Here is a 26,931-nt window from a genome sequence, read left to right as displayed (position 1 = left end):
GGGTTTATTATGCAATAATCAGTCGAATGAACTTTTATATATAAAAAACTTTTACCTGTGGCTTGTCATTTGCAAGGCTTTGTTTTCAAATTTAAGAGTAATTTACTTTAAGATTTTCAGAGCACTGCTTAAACCCCAAAACAAAGATTTTGTTTTAATGTGCTTCCTTGCTTAAACATTAGATGGCACACTACGGTAGCTTCTAAGCAGCAACATTACCTGTCCTCGGTGCCTGGAGGAACATCTCAGTGGTTGCTCAATTATTGTGCTTCACTTACAAAAAGATTTATTATACTCAATATAGAAACATCATTGCAGCCGTTAGACAAAACTATTCAGATTCTGGTCCTTTATGATAGCATAATAAAACCCCAAACCCACAAAGACAACAAAAATGTTGTTTTCGCATTACACAATACATTATTCACAAACACTCTTACTTCTGAATTCAACACAAAATGTGCATTTCAACAAACGAGCATTTAAGAGGATATGAATTTTGACAGTCTGAGACTGAGCAAAAACAGGTATAAGCAGAACTAGTTTGCATCATATAATGAGAAACTTCTGAAAATGCATTAGCATCAGCCTTCATACCTGTAATTCAGCTCCACCCCTTATATCGACAATATCTGTGCTTATTTTCACAGTCTCATCACTATCCAGTGCCTTCATATAAAGAGCATCAGAATTTCCACAGCTCTCCGTTGACTGCAGAAACACACAGGTATGTAAAAAGATGGGAATCATATATTTTAATTTGGATTATCTGTTATCCACAGTCACACTCAAAAACTAATAAACTTAATGTGATGCGTATTTGTCAGTCATACATAAATGAAATGTAAGATCTCTGTATTTATACTAATAAACAGAATGAGTTTTAAAATACTCAGTAGGAAGGTTTTTATAATTATCATAAATTAATGCAGTTTGTTTAGCTTTTTTATACAATTTTATACAGTTATACAATTTAACTCTTTTTTGAGTGCACAGGGATGAGATCTTCAACTGACTTCCAGCAACACTGAGTGTGAAAACAGTTTACAAACCTATTTCTTTCATACATGTACAAAAGTTTTTGTTGAGTATTTAGATTTAGTTGACAATAAAGTTTGTTGTCACCATGATGGAGATCAGTGTTTGCTTTAGTTGGTCTCTTGACCCTTTACTTTACAATATGAGTTTGGCTCTGGCTGTTGTAACTGAGTTTATAAAACACATTTGTTATGGCAAGAAAAAGTCGAGAGGAAGTTGATCAGGTGGTTTTAGCTGATGTGATGATACCATAGCCACCCTGGACATGTATGATTCTCTGATCTCATCCTGTGTATGAGTTAACATGCATGGGCATTTCATACATCTGAAATCCAACAAAATTTCTGTAATCAGGCTTTCGAAGAATATAGTGCATTAAAACATTTTGAACTGCTTGACACAGACATCAACAACCAGCATATGAATCTCAACAATGGTGACAATCAAAGGTTTCATGTCGCAATGCATTCTGGGTTCTAGGATAGTATAAAAATCCCAGCATGCACTTCTGCATGAATGACTAAATAAATACCAAAAAATAGTGCCACCATTGTTGCGATTTATGTGCAAATGTTTGGTATCTCCGTATTTTTACAAGACAGTGTAGCTCTGTTGTAGTTTTTTTCGGTTGTGCAAATGTGCAAAAAAAAGTCATTACATCTCACTATAGTTTTATATTGATGGTAGCGTAATACTTCTGACAAAGAATTAAACACTGAATGAGATTTGTGAATGCACAAGCAATATTGCTTACTATAATCAATATAAGCACAATCATTCACAAGCCATGCCTGTGCACAAGTGTGACCTGAATAAACAGAGATTAAGCAGCAAGAGAAACACTCACGTAAAAAAGATATGGGTCAGGATCTCAACTAGAGCAAACACTGATCTCTTTAATTGTAACTTACTAGCCAAACATTTTCAATTAAACATCTCAACAACATCTTCTATAGATGTATGACAGATATAAAGTAATACTGGATAATAATAAGTGGAAGTCAGTTGTAGATCTTGTGTTTTTCTATTTTCTGTTAGTGTTTCCTTCAGTGATTCTGCTTGTTAACAGCAGGTGTTCATCACTAATGCTCAACAATCACTTACATATTCCCTTAATTATCTCACTGCAACACCGTCAATGTCACTTTTTACTCTTTGTGGTGTAGATTTTCCTGTGGGGTTGAAAGGGTTAACAGTGGAAGATAAAAAGACACACCCACAAAATGTATTTTAACAGTAATAAACTGTAAGTTATAAAACAGGTTTATACTGGCAACACTGTTGCCAGTAGTTTACTGTAAAATAAAAAAAATGTAGGTCACCGTTTTGCTGAAGAGTAGAGCCTGTGCTTCAGTCCAGGAGAAGATCTGGAAACGTTGATGATATGCTGTCTGTTGCTGTATTTAGCAAGCTATGACAGTAAAGAGGCTGTGGAAGTCTTTTTATGTATAATATTTTTTTATTGCTGTCAAATGAAATAAGTTTTTTTTAATTATTTTCTCAATATTAGTATATAACATTTTTAAATGATATTTGGTCAATTTAAGGCAGTGGATTTGTGCAAGTTAAATTAGTTAACTTGAGTTTTAATTTAGTGCATTTTTACAGTAACATACTCTAGATTACGGTAAAGAACGGTACAATTAACACTATTTTACAGTAAAAAACCTGGTATGGTCTAACAGTGTGGTTAAATGCGCTCGGCAACAAATAAACCACATCACCGACAAATAAAAGTAAAAAAAAAAACAATTAGAACAAGGACACTATCGCACAGGGAACCTCCACGAGTGTGAACTAATCTTTCAATGTGTGACAATGTGCATACAATGATAAACGACATTCACTTGCCTAACATGCCAGATGGCAACTAACAGCTTATTTGACAATTAGCAGAACATAATTTTCTGGTTTTACCACAGATGTGTCAGAATGACTTCCTATAGTGTCTCATTTTTGTTTCCTACATTTGAACTCCTGTGTCTATTTGTGTGAAATTACAGCATATTTAAGGTTAATAATTGCATGATTTTCACAGTAATTCCAGGACTTCTCATGTATCTAACTACACTCTTGGAAATTTCTAGTAAAATATATACAATATCTTACTGTATTTCTACAGTGCATATGTACTATGAAGATATAGTGCGGCATGAATAGATTATGCAGCGTTTCTTGATTCTTGTTGGTTTAATCTGTGCTGCTGAACTTATTTTTGGTTAACCTTTAGCAATTTGTGTAGTTGGTTCATTTTGTAATGTTAAACAAAAACAAATTCTGAAAGCATTGAGATGCTATAAACTTCGAGGGCATTTTCCATCCTCAACATTGTAGTGACGTATGAAGCAGAGCTCACACAGAAGTCATTTTCAAATTCAATTTCACAGAGTAACCGGTAATGTGACTGCATGTTTAGTGTGCTTCCTCGCTTAAACATTAGATGGCATACTAGCTTCTAATAGTTGCAACATTACCTGTTCTCACTGCTGAGGATCATCTCATCGTACTTCCCTTAAAGGAGAACTCCGGCGAACAATGAACCTTTGGTCTAATAAAACATCGGTACATAGTCAACCGTTCTCTGAGATTTGTTTTCAGGATAATCGAATGTAAAGAGTTTTATCTCTAAAAACTGTTTAGCGTATAATGCTAGTAATGGGGGCATTGACTAAGTAAAAAGAAATCGCTATTTTATACCACTAACAAGGCTCAAAATAGCCCCACACAAACGCAGTAACATAATGAGGCTCCATACATGCAAAACGAAGCATTGAGAACTGTGTAAGTGTACAGACTGTTTAATAAGAAGATACTTTATGAAGACAGTTCACTTTGCGTATACAGACAGGAGCCATGTTAAAAAATAGTCTCGATAAGTCGATCCGCGAACGCCGCTCATACAGTTCAGAAGTCCGCTGAACTTCATACAGTTCAGATCACTCAGCACGACGTTCGTGGTTTGACTTATCGAGACTATTTTTTAAGATGGCTGCTGTCTGTATGCGCGAAGTGAACTGTCTTCATAAAGTATCTTCTTATAAAACGGTCTGTACACTTACACAGTTCTCAATGCTTCGTTTTGTATGTATGGACCCTCATTATGTTACTGCGTTTGTGTGGGGCTATTTTGAGCCTTTTTAGTGGTATAAACTAGCGATTTCTTTTTACTTAGTCAATGCCCCCATTACTAGCATTATACGCTAAACAGTTTTTAGAGATAAAACTCTTTACATTCGATTATCCTGAAAACAAATCTCAGAGAACGGTTGACTATGTACCAATGTTTTATTAGACCAAAGGTTCATTGTTCGCCGGAATTCTCCTTTAAATATAAACATTAAACTCTACAGAAATGCAATTAAAGAGTGCATTATACAATAGGAGGCTTTTATTAAATGGTCCTGTAGAACAGCCAAATAAAACATCAAACCCACAAAGGCAAATACATTGTTGTCTTCGCATCCATCAGTGGTATAACCAGTTTCATTATCCAGTCTTACTGTCCAATTACAAGAATGTCCATTTGTTGCTGGATACATAAAAACAAACATTGGGCACATTACAGGTTGTAACTGAACCTCTTCCAACTAGAATTTGGGGTTTATGTGTATAAAGTCATCTTTTGGGTGCGTTTATTTAAAGCATTTAAGAGAATGTAAAGGTCTACAGTCTGAGATTGAGCGAAACTGGATAAGTTGGTTATGGTCATGGTTGGGATGAGATGGGTGTACATGAAGTGTTTTGTGAACATTTTCCCACTAATTTTTCAATCAGGAAGCAGTTTAGATATCGTGCAGAACTTCTGAGGGTAACACTTTAGAATACGGTTCCTTCGTTAATGAATAACTACACAAGAACTAATGAGTACACAATATTAACAATCTAGTAGTAACTAAAAGAAACTCTTATTAACGAATTAGTAAGTAAAAGCTCACAGATGAAAGTGTTACTAGATACTTCTGTGGGAATTACTAATTATTTGGATTCGTATTATAAAGGGAAGATCATTGGAACTAACTAGTAATTACTCAAGTTTTAGAAAATGTCTTTAGTAACACTTGAGTAATTACTAGTTAGTTCCAATGATCTTCACTTTATAATACGGATCCAATAATTAGTAATTCCCACAGAAGTATCTATTAACAATTTCATCTGTGAGCTATTACTTACTAATTCGTTAATAAGAATTTATTTTAGTTAATAGTAGTTACTAGTAGTTACTAGATTGTTAATAAACTTTTTCAGTAGTTCTCTGGGAAGTATTAAAAAATAGTAGTTATTGATTACTTAATAGTGAACTACCACTTTCATCTGTGCGCTATTACTTACTAGTTCGTTAATCAGAGTTTCTTGTTAGTTAATAATAGTTACTAGATTGTTAATAATGTGTTACTTATTAGTTCTTATTCATTAATGAAGGAACCGTATTCTAAAGTGTTACCCTTCTGATTGGCCGTTAGCATCAGCTTTCATCCCCACCCCTTATTTCTGCCATATCAGTTCCTATTTTATTAGTGTCTCTATCTGTCCAAGTGTTAAAGGGAAGGGCATCAGAATCTCCGCAGCTCTCCACTGAGTGTTTGGGTGTTTTAAATATTTTAGAAAATAATAAAACCTGATGCTCAAATTCTAACCTGTGTTTTAAATTTAATATTAAGAAGGCTGAACTTCTTAACAGATCAGGTAAATGTCAATGTCAAAAGTGGTCACCTTAGCTTAGTATATACTTTCTATTCATTGCCATCTGTCCATTTGTTTGTTGTGGTGTTTAATGCACGTCAGTACTTGTTTCCTTTGCGATTGTTAAAACCTCCAAAAAATTTTTTTAAATGTTCAAGTTTGAAATGTTTGACAAAGATGCTGTGTTTAAACCATGTTGAAATTATCGTAATTATATATGCATCATGGTTTAAAGACGGCATCTGTTCAGCTTTTCTTGTTCTTGTGTTTGTTCCAATTTCCATATTATTCGTCTTAAATAGTATTGGAGTCTCAAATTGTAGTATGGTTAAATGAGTATCCAAAGGTACTCGGATGGTTTTGGTGGGAATTCAAAGCGGAGATCTGTGCACACTCAGATAACAGATAATATTGCCCACAACACATTGCGTGTTGGACGAGGATCTGATTTGAATTAGTATAAGCACAAATGAAAATACTGCATACTGAATAGTAGGTACAACGTTTTGTTTGAAACTTACTTTGCGACTGTTAAAAAGTATGTTCTACGTATCCACATGTTTTCATTGTCATGTGACTTCACTGCCATTGCGTTGCTGACATTCAAATGAATCACAAACCCTCTACAAACTTTGACATTAGCTTGATATTATAAAAAATCATTTTCACTAAAATTGCTGCTAAGTCAAAGCCATATGTCTAACCATGTTTTGTTTCAAATTTGGAAGTTGATATCACAAAAACGTTAGTTCCTATGAGATTTTGTTTAGGCATAATAGCCACAGGATAAGACACCTTCTATTGAAATTGATTCCATAAAATTAAATTTGTAACAAATTAATAGACGTCTGTCACAATATCACTTCTATTACAAAACAGTCGCCAAATATGTAACCTTGAGTCTCGGGCCTTTCCGACGATATGTGTTTAGTCAAGATTAGAAAACATTTTGATTGTAAATATGTAGAATAAAATTTGTTGTATAAAAATGACTCCACCCACTAGGAGGAGGAGCTGGCTAAAATAAAATAAAATCGCAATGCAATTTTAATGAATTTTGAGTTTTTAAGCTAACACATGAATTCATGATGATTCCTCAAATATGTGATGGGAAAAAAATTTGCGCTATAAAAAAAGAGACTCAATCGTCCTGCTAGCAAGACGGCTACAGATGCAATTATGACAAAGTGGTATCCTACTAACATACTCTTCTACTACACACTCTAAAGTATGTACTTTGTTTTCACACTGACTCATCTGTCTTGAAAATGAACTTGTGACAGATAAAACGTTGTCAAACTGGCTGATCAGGAGACTCCTCTTTCGGGAAATCAGTTTCCATTATAACACGGTTAGACAATGATGAACACTGAACAATTACTGTAAGACACACCTAAAATAGAATAGCAAAGTCATGACATTATGCAAATTATCAAAACAAGTAGCATTTGAAAGAAGACTAGCACCCTTTTTGCCGTAAAAGGTAACACTTTATTTTAAGGTGCTTGTAATAAGCAGTAATTAACAGTTAATAAGACACTTATAAGACCTTATAGGATACATATAAGCATCAATTACTTCATATAAGTGTTAATTAAAGCACAATTAACACATTTATTATTGCTTATAAGACAATTATAAGCCCTTATAAGAAACTTGTTAACAAGCTATTTATACCTCATGAACCTTAATAAGATGTTTATTAACATTAATTAGACGTAATGAGTGTTAGTAATTTCATAAAAACACATTTATTATTGCTTATAAGATATTTATGAACACTTATTAGAAACTTGTTAAAAGTTTATGTACCACTTATCAATGTTAATATGATGTTTAATAACAGTAATTAGACTGTAAGAGGTTTATATTAATGCCTTATTATGGCTAATCAATCCTTTATTATGCACTTATCACCCATTAGCAATGCACCTTTGCAGCTACCTAAAATAAAGTTGGAACAGTGTCTTATTTAAATTAATAACTCCTTTATTATGCACTTATTACCCATTAACAATGCACCTTTGCAGCTACCTAAAATAAAGTGGGAACAGTGTCGGTATTATTAGGATGAGTGTATTGTGTATATGATCAATTATTAATAAATTATCCATTTGAAATACACACAATGGATTAGTGATGAACCTTAAAACACACATTAAGACAGATCTTTTGGAAAGGTATTTGTTTTAGTGAACAAGCTTTTAAAACCATTTAACGATTAGTGCAATTATATACTGACAAGAGAATTCAATTTAATTACTGTTATTAAACATCCTATTAACATTGATAAGTGGTCCATAAACTTTTTAACAAGTTTCTAATAAGTGTTCATAAATATCTTATAAGCAATAATAAATGTGTTTTTATGAAATTACTAACACTCATTAAGTCTAATTAATGTTAATGAACATCTTATTAAGGTTCATGAGGTATAAATAGCTTGTTAACAAGTTTCTTATAAGGGCTTATAATTGTCTTATAAGCAATAATAAATGTGTTAATTGTGCTTTAATTAACACTTATATGAAGTAATTGATGTTTATATGTATCCTATAAGGTCTTATAAGTGTCTTATTAACAGTTAATTACTGCTTATTACAAGCACCTTAAAATAAAGTGTTACCCAGTAAAATATTTCATTAAAAATAGTTTTTTTCAGGTTTTAAATGAATAAAGTTATTCTATATAATAATGATTGAATTGATATGTTGTTCAAAATTAAGACAGAAAGTGTTGTGAAGCATTAGCGGATCAAGTTGATACAGTCGTGCTCAGAATTAATGGCACCCCTGGTAAATATGATGAAAACTGGCTGTAAAAAATAATTCTGCATTGTTTATCCTTTTGATCTTCCGTTCAAAAAATTGGCAAAATTCTAACCTTTCATTGAAGCAAAAGAACTGAAAGTGGGGGTAAATCACACTATGAAATAAATGTTTTTCTCCAAAACACTCTGGCCATAATCATTGGCACCCTGTTATTAAAAACTTTTTGCAACCTCAGATCTGTAAACTTTTGCCAAGATAACAGATCTGAGTCTTCTCCTATAATGCCTGATGAGTTTGGAGAACACCTGACCAGAGATCAAAGACCATTCCTCCATACAGACTCTCTCCAGATCCTGCAGATTCCCAGATCCATGTTGATGCTTCATCTCTTCAGTTCACTGCACTCATCAGGTCAGGGTCTGGGACGGTCATGGCAGAAGCTTCATTTTGTGCTCCGTAACTAATTTTTGTTTTGATTTTTGATTTTTGTTTTGGATCGTTGTCCTGATGGAAGATCCAACCACAGCCCATTATAAGATTTCTAGCTGAAGGCGTCAGGTTTTTATTTTTTATCTTTTTGTATTTGATAGAATCCATAATACCATGTATCTGAACAAGATGTCCAGGACCTCCAGCAAATAAATAGGCCCACAACATACAAGATCCAGCAGTATATTTAACCGTAGGCATGGGGTACTCTTCATCCCTGTTTGCAACAAACACATCTGCTGGGTTTGCTGCCAAAAAGCCCCTTTTTTTAGTTTCATCTGACCACAGAACCCTGTGCCGTTTGAAGAGCCAGTCGTGTCTGACACCTGAATATGCTGGAGTTTGTTTTTGGATGAGCGAGGAGCATTTTTCTTGAAACCCTCTCAAACAACATGTGGGGATGTAGGGGTTGTCTGATATATTTTTTTCTTAGGTTTTCTGACCTCAAGACTCAACTAATTTCTGCAATTCTCCATCTGTGATCCTTGAAGAGTCTTTGGACACTCAAACTTTCATCCTCACCGTCCATTAAGGCAAAATAGACACACGTCCTCTTCCTGGCAGAATCAGTTGATTATAACTTCTTAATTATTGTCCTGATGGTCAAAATGGGGATTTTCAATTCTTTAGCTATTTTCTTACATCCACTTTCTATTTTGTGAAGCTCAACAATCTTTTGATGCACATCAAAACCATGTTCTTTGGTTTTATTCATTGTGATGATTCAGGGAATTTGACCTTTGTGCTTCCTCATATTTAAACTCCTTGAAACAAGAAGTCATAGCTGGACAATTTCATGTTTCTAGTCACCCTGATTTGATTAAAAAATTAAATATTAATGGGAATGTACTTCAGAGATATTTTTCTCATAAAAAATTCTAGGGGTGCCAACAATTATGGCCAGTTTTGGAGAAAAACATTCATTTCATAGTGTGATTTACCCCCACTTTCAGTTCTTTTGCTTCAATGAAAGGTTATAATTTTGCCAATTTTTTGAATGGAAGATCAAAAGGATAAACAATGCAGAATTATTTTTACAGCCAGTTTTCATCATATTTACCAGGGGTGCCATTAATTCTGAGCACGACTGTACTTAATGTCCATTAAAATACTAAGTGCTGCTGTTCAAAGATGCAGCAACATGCATATCTGAATGCCCAACCAATCACTGCTTTCAACATAACATGGTACATTCACCACAGGTACATGGCAAACGCTTGACATTTCTGTTCAACTCAATAGCACGACTACATAAACCCAAGAAGTATACCGACCTGTTTGATGTTGAAAGTATTTTTGATTCATTCACTTATGAATGTTCATCACTGAGAACAACCGATTGATGCAACCACAAGAATCTGTACAATCCAAACACTTCAGTACTTCCTGATTTGTTACGTCGAAGGCAGCATTCGCTCTATTTGTTAGTTTTATTGTTGCTTTGCCAGTGTTGTATGTAAAACTTTTACAACACACCATTAAAACACTTATTTCTCATCCACAGAATGTTGATTACGGATAAAGGACAGTTACCCCCTCCATATCCTGGACCGGAGATCAACTTTCCTAACCAGCCACAGCCGGTTGTCAATGAAACCCAACCAGGTCAGCGAACCCTCACTCTGATATTCAGTTCAGAGACTACTGGTCATTGGTAGCTAACTACAGTGCTTCAATAATGATCTATTTCTGCAGTTCCAATGGCCAATGTATACAATCCACCGCCCCAAAAGACGTCAGTCATGGCATCCCAAACGGTCCAGTCCTCTGGCATGGGTGAGAGCTGATGTTTACTGTGTAGTTTAGAAGGAAACTGGAACGTTTTTTCATGTCACAATGAGCATCAAAAATGCAGAAGTCCAACAGCATTCCAAAACACTGCCAACACCCTTTAAACAATAAGTAAAAAGTCGCAAAAGATGCTGTTGCTCTGTTTGACTTAAGATATTAATATGTATGCATAAATATGGTCCGAGCCCCTATTGAACCCAATAGAGTTCTTGTTCTTCCACTCTTGATGTCTTCAGCCTATAGAACCGAATGGTAAAAAGTTTTGAAATTTGGCACAAAGACAGTGGGCAGTCTGAACATTCACCACAGCAAATTGAGAATCTCTACCTCAATCCCTCTAGCGCCACCACCTGTGCAAATTTGCACCCTATGACGCAATTTTCCGTCATTAAAATTCTTGAACATTTTTAATGTTCAAAGATAAAATAAAAATACCATTTCAAACTCCTAGAAGGTTTGTCCAGTTTTCACCAACATTGGCTTAAGACCATTCTGATTTACCAAAGTAAGGTGTTTTTTGTGTGTGTGTGGTGGAAATCTACTTCAATAGATATGACCCCAAAAAACAATGATGAATCTCCAAATGCAGTTTGGATCTTGGGGAAACTTGAGCCTGTCAGTTCTGACTAATTAAACTCATGTTTTGTTTCACAGAACCACAGCCCATGTCTCCATCCACCGTAACTCAAACAGTCCATTCTTCAAGTACGCCTACCGCTGGTTAGTGTCGCTGTCTGGAGTTATGAGAGTCTCTGTTTAACTCCCATCCAGGATGCTTTAGTATAAAATGAAAAGCAAAAGTTTACAAGATAATATTTTCCTTATCTCAAGTTTGAAGAAAAGATTTCTGGTTCTGTTTTCTTTTTCAGCTCCAATGGTAGTTTACAACCAACAGCCCGTCATGTCCACCGTCCCTCAGATGGTCCAGCCTGGGCCTGCCCCGGGTGAGCAGGAAAGCTCTAGATTCACAAGACTTATGTGTTCAAGCACTAGACGCTTTCAGCTTGCACATGATGCACCTGCACAGAATACTATTCTGGAGGTTTAGGATCATATTATTATTGATTTTCATCAGTATAACCTTTTTTCTGCATGTGTAGCCACAGTGGTAATTATGCCACCACGTCTGACTGAAGTTCCAGGGCAGATGCAATGTCCTTTCTGCAAGCAGCAGATCATCACAGAGACGACATACATCAATGGGACTTTGGCATGGATCATCTGTGGAACTCTTGCCATTTTTATGTAAGTAACATGTACAGACTTCTGAAAAAAGAAGATCTGATTCAGACATATATTGAAACTTGTCTATCGTGGGCCCTATCTTGCACCCGGCGCAAATGACTTTATACACAAACGCATGTCTCATTCCTATTTTGCACGCGCGCAAAGCGGGATTTTCCCCTCCACAGACGCACGTCGTTAAACTAGGAAATGAACTTGCGCTCCCTGGGCGGATCGGCGCAAAAAGGAGGCGTGTTTCGCCGAATACATTCCCTGGTGCTATTTTACACTTCCAGAAAACAATTGCGCCACTGACCAGAAAAAAACCTGGTCTAAAGTCAGTGGCACGTACGTTGTTCATAATGCTATTTTTAGCGCGCATGCTTGGCCATAATGTTGCGGGTGCACAGCGCGCATACACTCATCAACACAGATGCAGTAGTTTTTATTTTTGCAAATCATACATTATAACAAGGAAAAATACTAACACATGAGGGAAATCATTGTGTTTTACATGAAGATGAAAAAAACCCATAGGTTTTTATAACTATAGTTTTTTAAGGCTAATTGTAGTACTGAAGGATCAGACCTGTTTGCCCAATAGTGGCAAGAAACATACGTATATAATGTTTAACCGAGGCTGATGTGCGAGGGTTTCTCCCATCCCCATGTACGTCACCTCTTTGTCTTTCACTGTCCTGACGAGAGTGTCGGTCTCCTCGGCTGTCCTGGCGCAGGCATTGCTATGGCCTGCTTGTGGCCCAGATCTGGCAAACAGGAGTCGGCCACCCAAGTGCCGTCAGGTTGTAGCCACTGCCTACAACCCACTGGATCCTGAAAATAACTCACTCTCGCAAAGCGTTTACCCTTTGAATTAAATACAAGTCTACAACATTATAACTAAAAGTTTGCCAAGATATTTTTCATGAAATCTGAGCCTAAATTCAATATGCTCATCGTATAAAGTGATTGTGTCTCTTCAGAACATTTTGGACTAAATTGCTAAATCCATATGGATTAGTTTTACGAACTCTTTATGAACTTCTTGAAACATCAATGTAGTTGCGAAGACTGTCAATTGACAGAAAGAAATCTCTATTTAGTTGCTGACTGAAATATTGATGACCCACTAAACACAAAGGTATTTCGGGAGAAACTAAAGTTTATTTTTAAGACTTATTCTTATATTTTTCCGGTCCAGGATCTGGCCGTGTTGTTTGATTCCTTTCTGTGTGAATTCCTGCAAGGACGTAGAGCATCACTGTCCAAGCTGTAAAAACCTCGTCCATGTGTACAGACGCATGTAGCGGTTTTGAAGCGGAGAAAATCTGAACGACCAAAAACTTTACAGACAGCATCTCTTGGACATTACTGGACTTCATAATTCAAAGAAAATAATACTATGATATGGGGTTCTCTTTCCTTTTATGTATATATATACGTATATATATATATTGATACTGAATATGGTCAAACTCTTTTCTTATTGTAAAATGCAAACTCTGCAGGATCTTGTAATGTTATCAAACAAAACATCTTACTACTTGTTGCCATTTTTTACACAACCCATGTTTTTACTTCAATGTTTTGGTCATTTAATAAATAGAAATCTTAATCTAAAGCTCTGCAAAGCAATTTTTTTTTCTAAAAAAATAAACAAGATCTGTCATATGAAATTATGATGAGCTGACAATAAAACATGGTATTTCAATGATTGGATCGTTGAAGGAATTCTGCATGTATGTCTTTTGGCGCTTCTGTGGTAGGCTCCTTTTGGCGCTTCTGATGGTAATGAAGACTTACACATGAGTAGATGTTTAACTACATCTAATTGTTTTGATTTTTTTTTTTGATTCCGAATATATTTCAATATGGTATTACTGTAGAAATCAAAATCACATTTCGGTCTTAATCAGTTTTGTGCTACATTTTGAACTAAAGTTTAACGGTTCTGAAATGAGTATAAACGTGCAAATTGGTGGTTGTGTCGAAATGAGAAAATAATTAATGTAATTTGAAAGTAGTAGTCATTGAATGCATAATGTGCCAATTAAAGCAATGATCCACAGTTTGCCAACATGGACTGCTGTTGTACTCACTGTGTGAAGAGTTTTGAAAAAGTGACCATTGATAAATCTCATAACATTACTATTATTATTATTATTATATTTATCACAAATAACTGGTATGTGTGTTTGTGCATGAGTGCAGAAGAGCGTTGTGATTCAACAGTGTTCAGTCGGAGCCTCAGGGCTTCGTCCTCTTACTGTTTTCTACATCACTACATTTTCCACACAAGAATCACGACACAAGCTTGACTTGACCTGAGAGTTTCCTTTGAATTATAGAGAGATTACAAAACCAATGTGTAGGGGAATATTATATATATATACAGTACATATATAATTTTTGTAATACATGCTGGAAAACCATGGATGAGTTTTATACTATGGTAGCTCCCAGCATGCATTATGTCACCATTGTTGAGATTCATATGCTGATTCTTCATGTCTGTGTGTCTAAATATAGTAGCAGTTCAAAATGATTTATGCACAATGTGTTTTTGAAAAAAATAACTGATTACACCACAACAGTGCCGGACCTCTTGCTATAGTATCGGTGTTTATAATACAATATTTGATTTGTGTTTAATGACAAAACGCTCTTTTGATCAGTGATAAACCAAGTGATAAATGATGGGTTTAGTTTTTTTATTTTATTTTATTATTATTTTTTTTTTGCCATAATGATTGTATTTTAAAAACAGTGAGTCACAGCAGTTAAAAAGTTAAGGGTCAAGCCCAACTAACTAAAGCAAACACCGATCACCATAATGGCGACTATACAAGAAACTTCATTATTTTCAATAAATCGTTAACATCTAAACCTCTATGTTGTATTAACAACTATCAACTTTGAGTAAACCAAGCTTGAACAATTATCAAGAATAAGGTAAACAGTTCCCTCAGGTTTTCTAAGTACACTCAGCTAATTACATTTTACAGTAATATAGTATTGTCACATATTTTTCAAAATATGAAAAGGGGCAATTATTTTTGTATTGTTCAATATATTGTAATATATTAATGCAACATCATAATGCAATATATCAACCATTTAATATAATGATCTAGCCTGGATGCCAGCCCGAACCCCGCCCACAACATTTTTTGGTCGGGATGTTCGGTCTGGACTCTATCCATTGAGTAATTATGATCAGGCAAAAAATGTTCAGGCCAATCAAATTGCCAGGGCGGACTTTATACGATGATGGACAGATGATCTGCAAGGACTTAATCATCACATAATCAAAGAGCGCTTAACTGGTTTCCCTCAGAGATAACTGCACTGCAGCTGGAGAATTGAGATGTATAGATTCTGCTGTCATGTCTGTTGTGAAATAAATCGACAGCGCATTAATTTTAATAGACAAACGGGAAACTGCAATCAAGGCATTTGTCGATCGGAAAGATATTTCTGCCGTCCTTCCATGATTCGGCAAAAGTGTGACTTATCACTTAATACAACACATAGATGAAGCCAACAGTCCACACAACAAAAATATGGCACTACAAGTAAAACAGCAACCACATGAAGTCCATTTATGAATCTATGAATGAATCTAAATAGATTTATTGATCTATATTTTATCTAAATATTTAATAACTTGGTGGACCAAAGATAAATGTAAAGAAAGATTTAGGTGGCCCACTATTCATAAATTGTGATTCATTAAGTTGGATACAGCCTTGTAGATGATGTTGTGGTGATACATGTTGACTCAAAAACAAAAAAATCCGATACTAGGATGCACTCTAGTGGCTAATAAATGTAAAAGCAACAAATGAAAACTCCTTAGTACCTACACTTTTTGTTATAGGCCTACTGATTAAAACTCTCTGATAGCAATCAATAATAGAAGTTGTCTAAATATTAAAACAGTGTTTGACCCCAAAATTGTTAAATTATTAACATACTTAAATTTGACATCACCACCACTGTGAAACTAGAGCAAGAGATCCAACAGCAGTCAGATATAATCAAGTGTTGTTAACACATAATTTCTTGCACACAAAAAACAGAATTACTGCAGAATTTAGACACACACTTATATAAAAAATCACCACATGAATCTCAACAATGTTGCCATTAAAAAATACCATTCAGCTGAATAATTTATGCCCAGCATACATTGTGACATGAAACTTTATATTGTCACCATTGTTGAGATTTGTATGCTGATTATTAATATCTGTGTGTGTGTAGGTCATTAAAATGTTTTATGCACTATATAATTTCAACATGCTTCAAAATAACTGATTGAAACATTGCTGGATCTCATGCTGTAGATTCACAGAGATACTATAATCAATTAATATAAAATTAAAATACCCATAAAAATGAAAGTTTAGACACAGCAAGAGATCAGTGAAACAGATGAGTACATTCCCACAGTTACAGCAGCCAGAGAAAAAATAACGTTAAAGAGTCATCAACCCAACTAAAGCAAATACTGATCATCATAATGGTGACCACAATATTTATTATTATCAATAAAACATCTACCTAAATCTCTGTTAATTCTCAACAAGATTTTTTTACATGAAAGAAATAATGTTAAACTGGTTTGTAAACTGGTTTCAGTGTAGCTGTAGTGTTTCTATTTTTTTCTGTTCTTGTTTCTCTGTTTGTCAGTGATTCTGCTTGTTAACACAAGGTGTTTATCAGTGTCTGAATTCATTCACTTCTTTTCATTCACTCTGTCAAGTGGACTATATTAGTGTACTAATGTAGGGAATAGTGAATGAGGGTATGGTGTGTGATTTGGTTACAGCCTCTGAGTGTAGACTTGAGTGTCACAGTATTCCTGTAGGCTCTTTTCCCAAAAACAACGAATATTACCCAGAATGCATTGTTTTCTATGGTATATTACTGTGCAAGGTCATGAATGAAATTCTACCTGTAGCTGTTCACGTCCTCAGACTGAAAATGAAAAAAATTTACTTCACAAATATAACTGGTATGTGTGTGTGTGTGTGTGTGTGTGTGTTTGTGCATGAGTGCAGAAGAGTGCTGTGATTCAACAGTGTTCAGTCAGAGCCTCAGGGCTTCGTCCTCTTATTGTGATTTTACATCACTACATTTTCCACAGGAGAATCACGACACAAGCTTGACTTGACCTGACGTGAGAGTTTCCTTTGAATTACTGAGAGAGTACAAAACCATTGTTTTAAAATGAATATATATATATATATGAAGAGTTCAGATGCAAATGCCTCTAAATGCCATTTGAAATTTTCTTCTTTAATGATGATTTTTATCAAACTTGTATATTTAAGTTCAGTGATTTCACTTAAATGGCAATGATAATTACCTATTAATTGTTATTTAAGTGAAATTACTGAACTTAAATATACAAGTTTGATAAAAAATCTTCATTAAAGAAGAAAATTTCAAATGGCATTTAGAGGCTTTTGCATCTGAACTCTTCATATATATATATATATATATATATATATATATATTACAAAAACAATCTTTATAATCATATTATAAAATATGATATATAAAATATAATGATTATAAAATCATTTAAAAAAATTATTTGAAGCATTTGCATGATAAAATCCTCGTAACAATTTGCACTAACACATTTTAAGTAAATTTTACTGCTACTGCTCTATAACTAACTTGTTATTATCAAGTTAAGTAAAATCGACTTACTATTGAACTTATCATTTGACATTTAATTGAAACTAAACATTTAATTGAAAAAATTAACTACATATTACTTAATTATATTATTTCACATATGAAATATACTGTAGTAACATCTACCTAACTAACTAAATTTAACAATCGTAACTTTTTACTCCAACAATATAATTTAACGCACACTTTTAAAATACATCCTTTACTAAGAAAAATCTAGATATTGTATAGTTTACATTCTGTATTTATGTAACAGAAATAAATGGCAGCTGAACAGAGACCTCAATACTTGGTACACAATACATAATGACAGTAATATTCGATAGAACGTACATTTTTGACTGTGAATGTGTCCTTTTTAAGTAGAAAATGAACCCAGATCTCACAAAATGGCAAGTTACCAAACCTAACAACAATTATGGTAAAGCAGTGTAAATACAATTAAATTTCTCAAGTACACTCTAAAAAATGCTGGGTTGTTTTAACCCAACTTTGGGTCAAATATGGACTAACCCAGCCGTTGGGTTAAATTTTAACATTACATTTTTAACCCAACATTTCGGGTTTGTCCATATTTGACCCAAAATTGGGTTAAAACAACCCAGCATTTTTTAGAGTGTAGAAATTAGGCCTACATTTGATTTCTGTAGCATTTACTTCACCACAGAATGTTTTTATCAGTGTAGTCCTATATATACGCTGTGTCCTCAGTGACCTAATGACCCTTCAGTATGGAGGACAGCAGTGAGGATAATCTGTCTGTGTAAAGTGAAGTCATTACAGTAAAGTTACCAGCTCATTATCTTCAGTGCTGCATTCATGCCTCTCTGAGGAGGTGTTACACATGCTGAACATGTTCCTGACAGTGGTTTATACCACATAGATGTCACATCCCATAAAGCTAACAAAAACATTTTCAAGAACTTTTGTTAAAAACGTGCGGTTTCAAAACATATTTTCAGGGAACTTCACTTTGGAACGTTCTCTTAAAATTAAACAAAAAACATGAACGAAGCAGAAACGTATTTAACGTGCCAGAGAGCGTTAGCTACAGTTCTGGGACGGATCCCTGTAGTTAGGTACGCATAGTACAAAACAAGCTGCGATCACTATGGCAACCCTATTTAAAACATTCAGCTCTCCAGTCCTCCTGCACGAGAGGAGTTTAGCAAGTCATCTAAATGCAGCTTAACCTAATCGTCATCAAGAGATAATCTGATACAGCGTGCTGACGCATATCTGTGCGAGTGTGGTTGTGTCTGTTTGAATGAGGGAGTGAAAGTGTGTGAGAGAAAGAAGGTGAGTGAGTAAGTGATGTGTGGATGTGTGTGAGAGAAAGAGAGAGTGTGTGCGTCTCAAGCCGAAGTATGTTTCCTAAGCATTGGGAATATTATCAAATGTCTCTCCACTTAGATCCCGCTTAATATTCACTGTACTAATTACTGGTGAATTATGAAATATTCTAACTAAAACAGACCCTACATGAAAGCGGAGGGCTGGAGACACTTCTGATATGGCTCACTGCACAACTGCACAGGATTAGCCTATCTGAAGGCTACTTAAATAGACACATTCACACACACACAAACACACACACACTTGTATGACCTGAAAGCGGTGGGATCTTTATTACATAAGAGTCCCTCAAGTCAGTGCACACGGACACACACAAACACACACATACACAAGTGGACAGCCAGCGGTCAACGACAGAAAGAGGTCTAATAATCAGAGGTCTTTAGGCCAGAAGTTTGAGCCCCCCGATCATCATGAGAGTGTTTGTGGTGTATTTATAGGCTCTGCATCAGTCACAATGCTGCAAATGAAGCCCTTCAGAGAGAGAGAGAGAGAGAGAGAGAGAGAGAGAGAGAGAGAGAGAGAGAGAGAGAGATGTGACAGTGAGGATGGACTGATCGGTCCAGTGCGCTTTATATGCACTCAGAAGTGGATCTCAGTCTCTGCTGATCTGCAACTGCTCTCCACAGCACTGTCACAATCAGCCTGAGAGAAAGACGAGGAAGAATAGAAATAAAGATAGAATGATGATGTAGTGTGTGGGTGTGAAACTGTCACTGATTTTCAACTATTGAGCACGGAGAACAAGAGCGGTGCTCGGTTGCAATGTCCGCGCGCAAGAGTGTGTTTTCCAGGATTATTCCCGCGACGCGATGAGGATGGTGGAAATGTGAGTTGAGGAAACTCTCCAGCGCTAATAAATACACATCAAGGCTTCATCTAAAACACAATCTGAACTGGTCAGGTGAGTAACACCTCGTATCTGTCAGTGGATTATGTAACTGTTTAGTCTGGAGATCTAATCGTTTTGCTGTGCTTAAGTAACTCCGATAAATTTGATCCTAAAGTTGTTTATGTTTGAACATGAATGTGTTTTGTGTGCGTGTGTGCGCGCGCTTGTGTTTTTCTGGCTATGTAAATTGCGTGCTGCTCCATCTAGGCCAGCCCACGCGCGCCGCTGGTTTCCATAGCAACTGTCGTCGGGGTTTAAAAGGAGTAGAGGATGCGAGACAAAGTGGAAGGAAGCTCTTTACAACTCAGCAGCAGAGGATGAGCAAATGCATCTGCAAAATTTAGTAGCCGCAATAATTATTTAACCAGTTAAAAGACCTAATAAGGGACAAGAGTGGCCTTGCAGCACACTAATACAATTTGAAATAACCAAAAGCCAATAGAAATGTCAATTTAAGTGTCACACACAACTAGATTTGAATGTTGTATCCCTGTGCAAAGCAAGCCATCACTAGGTGAAATAGTAGAATATAAATTAGCCAGTTAAAAAATGGATTTAGGATTCTTTAGCACATAAAGTGCAATGTGTTAAAACTCCAATCACTTGTATTTAACCGCAAAATTCCTATAATTATTTAATCCAGTAAGCAATGGAGTCTGTCTTCCTCATAATCCATTGCGACACAGTAGTTTGCCATTTTTTAAAGTTGCCATTAATATAAACAGAAATTGCTTCACGAACAAAAACAGATGTAGGGTGGAGCTCAATTTTGTTCGTGATGAATTGATTGGATTGTTGTGGTTTGCTATTGGTGGATCTGATGTGAGTGACTGTTGCTCCGCCCTCACACCATTAAACACATCATCATCACAGGCCCTGTTTACAGCTGGTATTAAGATGCGTTTCAGTCAGTCGGATCACAAGTGGATGACACTAAATACAGATGTATATTACTAAAGCGTTTTCAGCTTGTCCACTTTCGACCACTTCCAGAGGAAACATTTCGACAAGATTGCTTTCGTAGTGTAAACGCTCATGTGGTCGAATGTGTTAAAAACAGTCTCAAATGACCGTCTTCTCAAGAGAAGAGAAGAGATGTCGCCGAAAGCGGGAGTGGAAAATATTTTAATTAAAGCTTAAAAGGACATAGGAATTTTTATTTTTAAATGGACAGATAAAATCATTTAAAATGAATACAGTAATATTCCGTTGAAAAACAATGTTGTGATTCATTGTGATTCTGGTTGTTTCAGTTCATGTCTTTTGACTAGGGGTGTACCGATACCCTCATGTCACGATTCGACACATATCACGATGTGATGTTATTGAGATACTCCAAGACATGATAAAAGGTTACAAAGGTTACATAAAACGAATGGAAAAAATACAGCTGTGCTCTTTCTCTTTCAGCCATGGGTCTAAGCCCCACCCTCATCTTCACTCTCGCTCTGATTGGCTGCTGCGCTCTGGAGGACCCGCCCACTCTTCAGGCCCCGCCCTCTCCTCCTGGGTGTGGCTCTACAGTGGACCCGCCCTACAGAGTTCTGTGCGACCTGGAGTCCGTGTGGGGCGTGGTGCTGGAGGCCGTAGCGTGCGGTGGGACCATATCCGCTTTAATCCTGGTCATGATTCTGTTAGCCAAACTGAAAACGGTAACGGAACCAGAGAAACGGTGCGGCGTTGGTCCCCTCCTCCTCCTATTGGCCGGAACGGTTGGCCTCTTCAGCCTATCGCTGGTGTTCTTGGTGGGGCGTGACGAGGTGGTCTGCATGGTGCGGCGTGGCCTGTGGGGGGTGCTGTTTGCCATGTGTTTCTCGTGTTTGCTAGTGCAGGGAGTGCGACTGAAGAAGCTAGCCGGAGGGAGGCGGAGCCTAGCGGGGAGTTCTCTCGCCAGATTGGCTGTGGCACTCACCGTTGTTCAAGGCATCATTGCTGGAGAGTGGCTGCTGCTTACGGTGGTCCGCGAGGGACACGGCGCTTGCGATTACCTGCCTTTAGACTTCGCGTTGGTGTGCAGCTACGCTCTAGTCTTGTTGTTAGCCGCCACTGTGTTGTCGTTAGCCGTCGTGTTGTGCGGCGGGAGAAACCGAGAGGAGTCGAGCAGGAAGAGGATGAAGTGGAGGTGTAACGCCGTCTGGCTTTTCCTCTCGTGTCTCTCTTCGCTTCTCCTCTGGGTCGCCTGGCTCGGTCTCTATCTCTACGGCAACGCTGGCATCATGACCGCGGCGAAGGATTGGGATGAGCCGGCATTGGCGGTTGCCTTGGTGACCGAAGGTTGGATACTGTTGTTATTTCACGCTATACCAGAAACGCACCTGTGTTTGCGTCCGTCCAGTCAGAGGAACGCGGACTCCGGCCAGAACTACTACGACACCCCTCAGCCCCCGGTGGCGCAAAGTTACCATGACGACGAGCGGCCAGCCAATCCCAGAGCTCCGTTCACAGAGAGTCAGGCGTACACTGTAGAAGAGCACAGCGCAGGTGGGTCTTTAAACAAAAACATGTGCAACGTTATGGGGAGGTTTGGTTTTGGTTATCCGGGCCACATCTGGAACATGTGGATTCAACGCATAACAGATGTGGGCCGGATATGGGCCGACACTATGTTGCTGTCTGAGATTAGAGAACGTTCTGTCTATAGACGAATCCGGCGAAACTACCGGAAGTAAGCGGGCGCCATTACTGAGCTGTTGCTGGGTAGCGTTGCGCCATTGCCTCCTATTGTTTTTGTTGCAACTTACGTCCACTGGAATAAACAGCCCGCGATTTATGACTGTCACTAACGTTACAACGTTACCCCTTGTATAATGTCGAGTGGGTAAACAGTTTCCGTTATAAATTGTTTCAATGGTGGCAGTAAAATTTAAATTTTGAAGAGAAAACATTGTGAATACCCCGGGTCGACTGCCCCTGTCTGGTGCCGTACGGTTTACAGATTTCCTGGGCGAGTACAAGACGTGGACATTCGCGTATAATAACAATTATTTAATGACATGAGTAAAAAAAATATAATAAATATGTGATATAGTGATCAGCAAAATCTCCTCTCTTGCTGTTTTTTCTATTCAATTAACATGCTATGGTCATTAAATGGCTTTCCTGAGCTAAATGTAACGTTATGTGACATAATTGTTTTCCTGCTGTTATATTGACCTCTTTCCATGGTTTAAAAACACTAATTGGTCGATATTATGTATACTTTCTAGCTGTAACGTTACCTTACCCTTGCCTGTTGCAATGTGAAAATGAGATAAATAATGGACACAAATTAAAAACATGAATTTGTTTATTTGATTTCATTCATTCATTTATTTATTTATTGTTGCCAAATGGACAGATCTTTTTATAGTTTCCTCATTAGCAAACGTTACCCTAGCTAGCTTGCCAAGCTATTTTCATAAATAACGTTAATCTGTAAGATCGTTTGTACCTTCATCTGTGACTGGAGGCCACTGCTGTCACAGATCAAACCAACAAGTCATTCTGCCTGGCTGTAGCTGTCATCAAGGGTGAGTTCGCGTTATCACCGAGGTTTGTTTACATACCGGTGCATATGTCTATATGCCTGTGTAACAGCTCAGTAATGGCGTCGCCACAAGATGGCAGCCTACACAGAACGCTCGTCGGATTCGTCTATAGGTTCTCTTTAGGTTGTTGCAAAATCCTTCATGCAACGTTCTGGGAAGGTTAGGTTTTGGTTACAAAAAATAAGTTACAGAGAATGTTTCTAGAACGTTATTATTTGGTTCTCAAATAATACCAAATGGCAAGTTTGGCAACCATATGGGAATGTTTGTGTTTTCAGGGGAGAAACATGCAAAACGTTTTAATCTCATTTAATTGCCCATATGTTTAAAGGAATACTCCACTTTTTTTGGAAATAGGCTCATTTTACAACTCCCCCAGAGTTAAACAGTTGAGTTTTACTGTTTTTGAATCCATTCAGCCGATTTTCTGATATTTGAATATCAGTAACGAGACAGTTTTTAGTCTCATTGACTTCCATGGTATATTTTTTTTCCTACTATGGAAGTCAATGAGACTAAACAGTCTGGTTACGGATATTCCTTTAAATATCAGAAAATCGTCTGAATGGATTAAAAACGGTACAACCCAACTGTTTAACTCTGGGGGAGTTGTAAAATTAGCCTATTTCCAAAAAAAAGTGGAGTATCCCTTTAAATAGTGGATATGCTGTATGGACAGATTAGTGTTATTACACAGATTTCCTATAATTTGTTTTTGTTTGTTTTATATAATAATAATACACATATTTAATATATATTTTTGTGGTTTTCACAGTTCTGCAGGCTGGAGGTTATCATAACGGATTGGTCCGGCCCGCAATGCCCTTCAGGAGTCACGTTTACCAGCCCACTGAGATGACACTGCTCATGAATGCAGGACAGGTGAGATACAATACATTAACAATGTGATAGATACTGAATGAGTCTCAGTCTCACACACACCTGCTCTGTGTTTCAGATCCCAACCGCCCCTCCAAACTTCACAGGGAGGCATCTGTGGTGAGAGCGGCCACCATGGCAATAATGCCCTCTTCTACTTCGGCTGGCTTCACAGGGTCGAGAGGCACTTTATTACGGTTCCATGTTAATAATTTGGGAATGCTCCACTAATAAAATACCTAAAGTAAAGCTGATTTAATTTAACGGGCATTTTCAACATGGGAGCAGGATAATTTTGCACATGATCTCTTTTAAGTGCTTAATACAAAATACAAGACGCATTACATATTTGATATTACACTGATGATGTCTGTTTAGATTAAACGAATCAGACAAATCATGAGCTGTCAGAATTTACATAAAAAGATAAGTCCATATAAAACGCCATTCACAAGCCCATTTTACTTACATAATGCGACATTTCTGAGCGTAAGAGAATAATTGTTTATATGAATGAATGGTTTTACTCATTGTGAAGTGATTGGCTGTTTAAAAGTGTCACTATATGGCAAGTGATTGGAACATGTTTTGCTAATGTTCTCATTAAGTTATGAGTTTCTAAATGTTCAAAGCGTCCAGGTTTTAAACAATTAGTAGCATTTAAAAAACATTATTTTTGTACTAACGTTTTGAGAACATTATTAAAGACCAGATAACACTGAACGAATATTCAATAGACAGCAAAGGCTGGGTTCTGGAAGTTAAAACTTCATTAATTTTCTCCATTGGGAAAGTTGATTTTTAAACGATAACTCATAAATGTTCAAAAACATCCTTACTGTGAGCTGTGAGGTTGTTAATCAATGGTGTTTGTTTCTGCTGAAGATGTCAGCCCACATTTTTCAGCTTATTTTTAAAATAATGTGTTTAACAGAGAAATTCCTGGTGAAAAACTACATTACCCATGATGCTGTTCAAAAATGCCACCAATCATAGTCGAAACAAGCAACAGGTGCCAAAATAGCATATTTTGCACAAAACTTAAAGTATAATATTTTTTATATATACAATCAACATTTGTAAATGAGAAGTTGTATATTCCTCCATCGTTTTTAATTAAATTATACTTCATGGGATTGTAATTTTTTACCTCACCAAAGTTGTTAAGGCTACACAGGCTTGTAATTTAAAATTTTTAATTTTTAATTAAATTTTTTTTTTTGCTTCAGATCAAACTTTTTAGTGTTGTGATACACCTTGTAGCTGACTGGCTTAATTAATTATAATGCTTTAACAAAGACTTTTTTAAATCCCAATGGGAGAAATAAATGGAAAAAATACTTCCAGAACTAGAGGGCGCTGTTGCACTCAATTACCATTACTGGAATAACATTTGTTCATAACTTTGAGAGAACCTTGCCAGAACGTTCTGAGAACGTCCCTGTTAGCTGGGTGGGGATCTGTGATATCAGTCAAAAAGGCACGTTTTTTCAGAGTCCCGTTTACCAAGAATAACATGCACAGATTAATAATTCAAAATGTAACCAAAAATGTGTATTAAAAAGATAGTTCACCCAAAAATGAAAATTCTGTCAGTATTTACTCACGCTCATGTTGTTCCAATAGACGCTCAAAGAGAAGGAAGTGAATAGTTGACTTGAAATAAAGTCGTTATGTTTGTTTTTGCACACAAATGTATTCTCATCACTTGATAAAGTTAAGATTGAGCCACTGTAGTCACTTGGACTATTTTAACGATGTCTTTAATAACTTTTCGAGGCAGGCAAGTTTCAATCCCTCAAGAAGCCTATATGGACTAGTATGGAGGAATGATCCAGCCCTCAGATTTCATCAAAAATATCTTAATTTGTGTTCCGAAGGTCTTACGGGGTTGGAACAACGTGAGGGTGAGTAAATACTGACAGAATTTTAATTTTAGGGTGAACTATCCCTTTAAGGAAGTAAATAGGGTGTTATGTGATTTCATGACTTTACACAAAGATTGTGTGAGAGAATGAAAAATGGATTATCTCATTAATTTCTAGCCTTAGCAAATCTTCTGCCTGCATTCCACTGTAAATAATCAAAATCTATAACTTTGACATTTATTAAAATGTATTTAATTTACTTTAACTGTTTTGTATAAATAGTCCAATTGTTAAACCTTTTTCAAATGTTTATCTTTATGTTTGTTTTGATATCACTTCAGCGTTTGGTGTTTTTTTCCAAACTTTGCACGCTTGATTGCCAGTCTTCATGATGCAGTTGATGCTATTCATCTATAAATTTTACGCCGTGTTTGATCTTGTAAGGCAAAACTGTGTTGAGTGTGTTCTCTGCAGTAATGAATGTGTATGAATGCTGCTGTCTCACAGAATGAGACACTTTCAACAGGGTCGGTGGAAAATCCTGAATTCGCTCTTTATTATGCTCGTGGTGCACAGAATGGTTGTATTTTTCCCTATATTGGGTGTCTCTATATTTGAAATAAATTATAATAAACATTCTACCGTGTTTTCAAATCGCCTCCTGTCACTGTTTGCGAACTGCGTTGTGCGCATGCGCACACGCA

The 26,931-nt window shown here is 36.4% G+C and overlaps 2 protein-coding genes across 2 annotated transcripts; both read left to right on the top strand.

The window, feature by feature from the left end:
• Positions 1 to 545: 545 nt before the first annotated feature.
• LOC148978466 (lipopolysaccharide-induced tumor necrosis factor-alpha factor homolog) lies at positions 546 to 13,398 on the top strand. The gene is made up of 7 exons (XM_089131933.1): positions 546 to 727; positions 10,483 to 10,583; positions 10,674 to 10,754; positions 11,424 to 11,489; positions 11,639 to 11,713; positions 11,870 to 12,014; positions 13,195 to 13,398. Exons 2-7 carry the CDS (start codon positions 10,484 to 10,486, stop codon positions 13,298 to 13,300), a joined length of 573 nt encoding a protein of 190 aa, XP_088988059.1. The 5' UTR covers positions 546 to 727; position 10,483; the 3' UTR covers positions 13,301 to 13,398.
• Positions 13,399 to 19,570: 6,172 nt separating this feature from the next.
• On the top strand, positions 19,571 to 26,881 carry gprc5bb (G protein-coupled receptor, class C, group 5, member Bb). Its single transcript, XM_039685024.2, has 4 exons — positions 19,571 to 19,965; positions 21,364 to 22,434; positions 24,256 to 24,362; positions 24,439 to 26,881. The coding sequence occupies exons 2-4, from the start codon at positions 21,366 to 21,368 to the stop codon at positions 24,481 to 24,483; spliced, it is 1,221 nt and encodes a 406-aa protein (XP_039540958.1). The 5' UTR covers positions 19,571 to 19,965; positions 21,364 to 21,365; the 3' UTR covers positions 24,484 to 26,881.
• Positions 26,882 to 26,931: the final 50 nt, after the last annotated feature.

The sequence above is a fragment of the Pimephales promelas genome, chromosome 6, assembly GCF_988280905.1.
Source record: "Pimephales promelas chromosome 6, fPimPro1.hap1.1, whole genome shotgun sequence".
Classification (NCBI taxonomy): domain Eukaryota; kingdom Metazoa; phylum Chordata; class Actinopteri; order Cypriniformes; family Leuciscidae; genus Pimephales; species Pimephales promelas.
The sequence above is the reverse complement of the archived record's forward strand: the minus strand, read 5'-3'. Positions and strand labels throughout refer to the sequence as shown.